This window comes from Nanorana parkeri, unplaced genomic scaffold, assembly GCF_000935625.1.
Source record: "Nanorana parkeri isolate BGI_ZX_2015 unplaced genomic scaffold, ASM93562v1 scaffold16, whole genome shotgun sequence".
Taxonomy (NCBI): Eukaryota; Metazoa; Chordata; class Amphibia; order Anura; family Dicroglossidae; genus Nanorana; species Nanorana parkeri.
Window position 1 is genome coordinate 3792293 of NW_017306284.1, and position 8625 is coordinate 3800917.

The window sequence follows — 8625 nt, forward strand, 5'->3', positions numbered from 1 at the left end:
TGGCAATAAACATCTTGTGATTGACGGTATCAATGTGCACAGGAAGCGCGTGTGAGTATGAGTAGATGGAGGGAAGCTACCTGGCATGTGTGCTCATGGGCTGTGCTGCGCATGTCTTTTTGTAGTTGTGTACGTTCTTTACATAGAGAGCCTTTGATGTCAGGTCTCCATCTACTGCTTCTTGAAAATAAAAAAAAAGCAGTTTGTGGACTGAAATTCCAAATGCAGACAGACCAAGATAAGTGAAAAAATTGATGTAAGGATTATATGGGTGGGTTAGTTTCCTCAGTGTGAACACCTTGTTACTGGAGATGAGCTTGGGGTTGGTGCAAACCCAGTTCTTCTGAGTTTGCTCAAGCATGCTCAAAACTGTTACCGCCACTTCCCCCTCTTCCCCCAATATCAGTGTCACTAGTTGTGGTAAGGCATCCTCCGCCCCTTTGTGACATGCAGCTGTGGGGCGGGGAATGCAAGGCATTGGGTGGGGAGGAGGGGTAGCAGTCACAGTTTTGAGTGGGCTTGGGCGGACTAAGGTGACCTGGGTTCACACCAAGCCCAGGCTCAACACTAAGTGACACTTTTCACTTGATTTGTTCAATGTAGTAGTTTATTTCTACGTTAATATGTTAAAGCTTAAAGTGACATTAAACCCTCAGATTTTTTTAACATAAAACAATACTGTAATGTGTGCCTTACTGTAATCCATGGTTGTTTCCCTTCTCTTTGCTGCTCTTCCTTTTAAATCTGTATCTGTTCTCATGCTGGGCAGAACTTCTGTTTTGCAGCAGACTGCCTTGTCTCAGGAATGGATATATGGTGTCTGTGTATAGGTTTGTATAGGTTTGTAACCTGAGCCAGCACTACAGGAAGAGGCCCTGAGCGGCAAAGGGAAGTTCTCCCCAAGCATGAGAAGACATGAGGATTTAAAAGGAAGAGGAGCAAAGAGAAGGGAAACAACCATGGATTACAGTAAGGCGCACATTACAGTATTGGTTTATGTTAAAAAATCTAAGGGTTTAATGTCACTTTAACTCCAGTCAGCCATTAAAATGAATTTTTCTTTTTTTTTATTTTCTTTTATTCCTGGCTCCTGTAGTCTTTTTCCCACCAATTTTTCGGGGATGTACCACTAGTCCAACAAAGCTGCTCCTCTTCAAGCCGCTCATTGGTCCAACATCATAATGTACAACGCAGGGCCAGCAGTGAGGAGGTCGAGGACTCGTGTTAAAAATGAGCTTTAAAAAGGCATAAAACTGATCCAAATGCTAAATGTTTCTCTTTGCTAGAATGAGTGCAGCTACCATGATTTATAATGACAAAGCATCTTCTACAAACATGTAAAAGAAGACTTGGCAGGCACAGGACACACAGACACTCTTAGCAATCTGATTTTTGGCTTGCCACCTTCTTGGGCTAAAGATATAATTGATATCCCTTTCGTTTTAAGAGACCACTATCCCAAAATAATTGATTTAGAAGAATTCCCAGGTAGATACCACAGACAGTCCTGTTACAGAATAAAGTTCTGATGGCCAATGACCCCGCGCCCTCTTGGTTTGCCTGCTAATGCAGCACTGGCAAGAGAATGTGAATTGTGAAATTAGCTTCACATTTCTGATCCTCCTTCCCTGACCTTATTTAACCGATTGTCTGCTTCTCTCTGTATGGAAAATTACTGGGATTGGGAACTGGTATTAGATGTCAGTCTGAAGAAGGACATGTGGGAAGTAAGTGGTTAGAACTGGGATTATATAATGCTGAAAAGCTGGGTTCAGTTCCCAGCAGGGATGCTACCTATTTGATTTTTGGATCTGCTTCTTGAGTTTTCTTCCCTTCATTGACTTACTGCCATGTGATAGGGCTTTCAGCTGGACAGACATTTTTGCACACTGTAAAACTGTATTACACGGAAGCACCATAGGTACAGAAAATCAGTTATATGGACAGTATTGTTATCTTCATATACTTTGCATCATTACACCACCTTCATGTTTAGTACACACACAAGCAATAAAAAGTAAATAAATCATCACAAAGTGGCACACAATTAGAGAAAGAGAAAGTCACAAGCAAAAGGTGCAAAACGCACAGCAGAGTATACGGAAGAGGGTAGCTAAACAAGGACACTCGGGAAGGGTAATTAGCTTAGAGGCACACCTAGGCGCAGGAAGGTGTAACGTACAAAAGTAAGCAGGAGATGTGCATTGCACATGCATACAAAGAAGCAGGATAACAGAGAGAAAAGTACATAAAGAAGCACAAATGGATGTATGCACACAGGGGGTGTGCAGACAAGGGCGAATCCAACACAGTCACAAGGTAAGAGAGGAGCACAGAAATAAAAGGGGTGACAGCAAAGCATAGGAAGATACACTGGAAGGTAAGTGACGGAATTAAAGTACAAGAAAGCAAGTAAATAGGAGGAAGCAAACACAGAAAGGCTGGAGAGAGAAAACACAGAAGAAGTGAGGCAATGAAGGCAGTAAGAGAGACTCACAGCACACAGGTGAAAGCAATTAAGGTCTGCAGCAATATACTAATGCTGCGCACACTCCTTACAACCATCGCAAGACTTTTGTCTTGCGATGGTTGTAAGGTACTTAAAAAAAACATACGATCTTCCTATCTTGGACAGGCAGATCGTACTTGCGATGATCGCAAGCCGCGCCCCCCTGAGGGGCGGGCTTCCGATGACCGCAATGCCGAACGGACAGTGTGCGCTTGCCCACACCGGCCCGTCCGGCTTTTATCATACGAACATGCCACACACCCGCCGAACATCGTACGATGCTCGGCGGGTTTTGGAACATATTCGTAAGTTAAAAGTCGTGCGACCTTACAGTAGTAGAGGTTGCACGGCTTCCACACATCTTACGATAATCGTACGATCGCGGGATTTCCCCCGATTTATCGTACGATTATCACAAGGTGTGTGAGGACCTTAAAAGTAACCACTGAAATACTATAGTAGGGGCTCAAGGAGCAAAGCAGGGGATAACGCCAAACAGGGATACCAGCTGGTACAGGGAAGCCAAAGGCACAAGGATCCAATAGCAAGCGCAGGGAAAAAGGTCCCAGGGATAGTTAGAGCCACAAGGGGTACAGAACAAGGCATAAGACTTGTTGCTCGCACGAAGAGCAACAAGTGAGGAAGTCCTAAATAGGGGAGGAGGAGAGCAGATTGGCTGCAGCCTTGAGAGACACCATAGGCTGAGAGCCCAGAACCAGGGAGCAAAGCAAATATCCGGCACGGATTTCCGGATATTGTGACAACTACCACTATAATACAGCTATCAATACATTAAAAAAACATATGTATTATAGATTTTTTTAAATATACAATATGTATAGCATATTGCCTCAAATAAACATTTAATATATGGTTCATCCATAAAAATCAATTCAAAATCATACTGGGCTTTCTATTAAGAAAGTCCAGCACTGCAAGTGTGGCTGCCTTTGTATAAGTGATTAGTTATCTCAGGTAAGAGACACAAAGGGCTGAAAGCGCAAAACAAGAAAATAGCTATATATAATGCCTCAAATTTACTCAATAAAAAATAAAAAAATATAAAAGTATTTTTCATGTACTGAGCCTGAACAAATAAATACATTTAAAAGCACTATATATTCACCCAATGAAAATCATAGGTCTTTTACAGATGATATATATTTATTTATTTTATATATTGTGTAAAAATGGATGTACATGGGTTTAGCCATATTTAAACATTATTCATTTGTAGGCTTTACTCCTTGGTAATGCTGCACAATGATTGTGCTTCACTTCTCCTCTCTCAATGCAAGTCAGCGGATCAGATCTAGCACAGCAGAAGACAACAAAGCACAGACAGCACAACTTAAGCTGGCCCTACACTAATACACTTTTCTCATTCAGCTTGTTGGCTGAATGAAATAAATCTAACACTAAAGAGCATGGCGGGAGGTGTCTGCTGCTGCGTCTATCGTATTCTGACAGCCGGCGCCCACAGTGAACAGTGACTATATCTGATTGGTTGCAGTCACTGTTGGGCTGAAAATTTTCGACCCAGCTCCAGCAACAAAAGTAGATTGAGTACTCCACTGTTGTAAAAACCAACCTGGCCAAACACTAGAACAAATTCTACAGTGTTTGGCCAGCATTGCCATAACTCAGTCTGCCAGGAAACATAAGAATAGTGCTAGGCTTCTTATTAGAAAGCCCAGCATGCACTTAAAACACAAATATAATACCACAAACAAAATATAAAATAGCATGCAAGTACAAATGTGAATGCTTCATCACCCAAGATGACTTCCAGGTAAATGCACTGTACTTTGCCTGGTATGTTTAATTTGATAACACTATAAAATATACTGATCTTATGTAGAAACAAGTAATTGTAATAAATCCAGCCACGTCTGATAACTATTTGGGCACTGATGTGAGCTTTTTATAACATAAAGTACTACATGGAGACCTAGCATAGAAACCGCAAATCTAATCATACCTCTGCCACTGAGAGTCCTGCCTGTGGCTATCAGAGTCTTGCAGTGCTTCATAGGACTTGTAGTTGCACAACACGATGTCAGGCAGAGAGGGTCAACCAAAATTAAGATAGGGGCTACTGGCCCCCCACTGAAAATAGTCTTGACTGTATATTTATATATGAATAAGCCACGATTCATTCTCCCCAAAAAAATTCTGCATGTCACTAGAGTGTTCGGGTTTGGCTGAAAGAAAAGGTGTGAACCCTAGGCACAACAGCTGGAGTGCTGAGGTTGAGTAGGATATCCTCTACTCTCCAGACAATGCTCAAGTTGCAAAGATCCTCAATGCACCATCTATAACAGCGATCGCAAACCGATGGTCCGTAGTATTTATCTTTTTTTTTAATTCATATTAGTGGTCCACGGGATTTAAAATGATGAATTTAGAGGTCCATGAGGCCCAAAAAGTTGGAGACCGCTGATCTATAATACAGATAAGTGTGCCTTCTAGAGGCTGCAAACTTCAATATAAAATATTGTCATGAAAAATATAACATAAAAGCATTAAATGAATTCAGTAAATGCTAAGAAAATATACGTTGAATCTATTTTACCTGCTGGAAGGTAAACCAGCCCTTCCAGCAAGATGTTAGAAGAAAGTCATTACCTTGGTACCTATGTAAAAATCATCCACGGAAAAGGTGCCCATGAATGGGAATTGCATGTGTGTGTGGGTATCGATTCCTCCAGGGATGACCAGTTTTCCTGTGGCATCGATCACCTTCAAGTCAACAATCTGATTGAGCTGCAGGTTACTTCCAATGTCTTTTATGATTCCATCTTCAATATAGACATCAGCAATCTGCGAAGAGTCATTGTTCACTACTTTACCTCCTCTGATCAAAATACAATTTGCAGCCATAGGTCCAAAAGTTTCCTAAATTGTTCCAGTGAAGATTGATATAAAAAAAGGAAAAGAGTAGCAGTTGTCACTTCCTGTAGTGATGCCCAGTCACTGCTGTGCGCTCTGTGCTGCACTGTGCATATGACACTTGCTGGACTCCAGCCTCTAGAATGTTATGTGATATTGTGCATGCCAGAGCTTTCTTTATATGTTATGAACAGGAGTGACGACCCCTCCCCTGACTTCTACTATCCTCACGATGCACATTCACCATGTATGATAAACTGCTTCAAAAAGCTGTGACTGTAACTATAAAAAGTGAAACATTTACAGCTGCGATTTGCTATCTCAAACCATAAAGTCATACTAGATTACGCACAGCAGTAATGTCAAATCCCAGCCATTCATAAACAATACACACAACAAAAATACACGCTGATATGCAGACGGCGCGCCAACGGCTGCGATATCTTTTTTATGGAAATCTAACTGAGAGCTGTAAACAGTGATAAGATTGTTCAGGAAAAGGTATTCTAACAATGTGGCTCCGAATCGGCCTGAACTAGAGTACAACAGCCTGTGATACTATTCTGGTAACGAAGGAGGTTAACATTCAGCAAAGGGTGGAATGTCACAAAGTAGCTTCAGCCTTTAAAAAAAAAAAATGGAGGGAAGATGAAATGGAGTTTAAGGCAACCAATTAAATGTCAGCTTTCATAATTCAGATAAGCAAATAAGAGACAACATCTAATTGGTTGCTATGAGCAATACCCACATTTCTCCAGTGTTCATGATGCAAAACTTGATAACCTGGTAAACCGTTTCATTTTTGTTCCACAGAAGTAAAAAAGACAGAAAAAAAGTTAAGTAAAAACTGTAAAGCAGCAATAAACAATAAAGATCACATACACGATGTACAGAGGACACTAAATGAAATAAACTAATCTACCCTAAAAAAACATACACCCATTTCCCCCAAAGAAAAGGCAAACCTGGAGCACAAACAAGCAGAGAATTGAGTGGAAGGCCAGCACGACAGGGTGAGAAGTAGGGAAGGCCTCGATGTTCGAGTCGAGCATGAGTTCGGCTCGAACATCGGCAGTTCGTTTGTTCGGCGAACACATTAACTCTCAGTGCATTTGGCGGGCTGTTCGCCCGTCGAGTGCCCCACAAGGCACTGTGCACCACAGGTCAGGTGCAAGACTTTGCCCAATCAGGGCACAGTACTCTGTAAAGGTGCCCATACACCTGCCGATTATCGTACGATAATTGTGGGTGATCCCGCGATTGTACGATAATCGGCAGGTGTATGGGCAGCGTGCGACCGCTTCTACTGTAAGGTTGCACGACATTAGTCTTCCGAGCACGCTTGAAAACCTGCCGAAAATTGTACGAGCGCACACTGCCCGCTCAGCATTGGAATCATCGGAATTACGATGTACGATCTGCCTGTCCAAGTTGGGCAGATCGTACGACATTTTACACACACACGCACACACCTGCTCAAACATAAATGCACACACACAATAGGTTGGACTTGATGGACTTATGTCTTTATTCAACCTCAAATACTATGTCACTATGTAACCATCGCACAACGAAAGTCGTGCGATGGTTGTAAGTTGTATGGCCAGCTTAAGAGCCATGATTGGGCAAAGTCATGCTCACTTTGCCCAATCATGGCTCACCTGTCAGGTGCCGTACAAATGTAAACAGTTGGGCGGAGCTAGCTGTCACCGCTAGCTCTGCCCAATTGTTTATATGTTGCCGGCATCTGTCAAAATTACATTCTGCAGCGGGAGTTCGCTGAGAGCGGATGGAATGGCAGGCGTCATTAAAAAAAAAATTGTATTATTTCTATTTATTTTTCATTGTTTTATTTTTCATTTTGTCGAGTCGTCGTCATCATGGACAAGGCTGGATTATATCGGTGGATTCATTTTTTTTTTTATAATGAAAGACTTGTCAAAAACTTTTTTCAATTAAAGGATTTATACAATCCAAAGTTAATGCAAATCCAAATTAAATAATCCAAAATGGCAAAGTTAAGAATAGGGTGATCAGGACAATCAGGGGGTGCCGTACCTTTCCAAGAGCAATTTGGTAACCAGAATGAGCGAAGTGCACTTTTACTATGGATTCCTCACAGGCGGAGTGCATTTGGTATTTAGTCTACCACAAAGCAAAATACATGCTAAAATCTCATGCTAAAATACACTGTGACGAGTCCCCCATTTTATTGACACATATATTTGGTGGGTGGTGTGCTACATGCACTGCACACTTCTCCAGCCCCTCAAGGTGTCCCTTTTACTCAATTTCAATACATGCAATACAATACATGCAGACTCCTAGCGATTGGCTGGTGAGGCATAGACACTCCTGATGTTCCCCTGTTGGCTGCCCCACTTTGTAGCAGGGTCACACCCCACTCAGGCAGGTGCAATCAATAGCAGAAATCCTGGAATCAACCAGATAACATTTAACTTCAAATCAGCTAGACTGATTACAGTGCTGGCAACCCTAGATTTTAGTAGTCATTCCACGTAAGGTGGTAGGGGCTACACAATGTTTATGGAGGGGCTAAGTCAATTATGTTTGTCATAATAATCCTTTCCTGACGCTAATACATGGAAGCATACAATGGGCTGGGGGCGGAGCCATACCTATTGTATGCTGCCATGTATTGGCGTCAGGAAAGGAAAATTACCGATAGGTAAATATACAATTTTCCATTGTCTCTACTGTGCTGGCAGATCTCATTAGCAATTTTTAGGTAGATGTGTACACTGGCTGTCCTAATAAAGGGTTGAAGATCAAGACTTGGGTAGTACATTGTATGTTAATGCACTGTCGCTCAGTCTTGTCCCTCCAGTTTGTCCCTTATCTTAGTGTGGATGAAGGAAGCTGTGAATCTTTTTCATTCAGCCAGAAGGCTAAACAAAATGAGAGTGTATGGCCAGCTTTAAGCTGGACACACATGGTCAAAATGAGATCAACAAAATTGACTGAAAACAATGTAGTCTAAAGGTGCCCATACACCTTAAGATTATCGGACGATAATCGTATGCGATCGACTTTTCGTCCGATAATCGTATGTGTGCATTGCAGTGTCCGACCGACAATACTGTACAATCGTACGACTTTTGACGGTCAAGCATGTTTGAAAACGTTGCTAGATCGTACGATTGTCGTAAGGTTGCTGGCGTTTCCGTCCGTCAAAAGTCGTACGATGTACACTGCGCTTGCGC

At 42.0% G+C, this 8625-nt stretch overlaps 1 protein-coding gene across 2 annotated transcripts in view; it reads right to left on the reverse strand.

Moving 5' to 3' along the window:
- DPYS (dihydropyrimidinase) overlaps positions 1-5420 on the reverse strand; it is a 60769-nt gene extending 55349 nt beyond the window's left edge. For both annotated transcript variants that reach the window (XM_018559414.1, XM_018559406.1), the window contains exon 1: positions 5138-5420. In XM_018559414.1, coding sequence (XP_018414916.1) covers positions 5138-5392 — 255 coding nt within the window. In that variant the 5' untranslated portion in view covers positions 5393-5420. The remainder of the gene's footprint in view (positions 1-5137) is intronic.
- Between the last annotated feature and the right edge of the window lie 3205 nt (positions 5421-8625).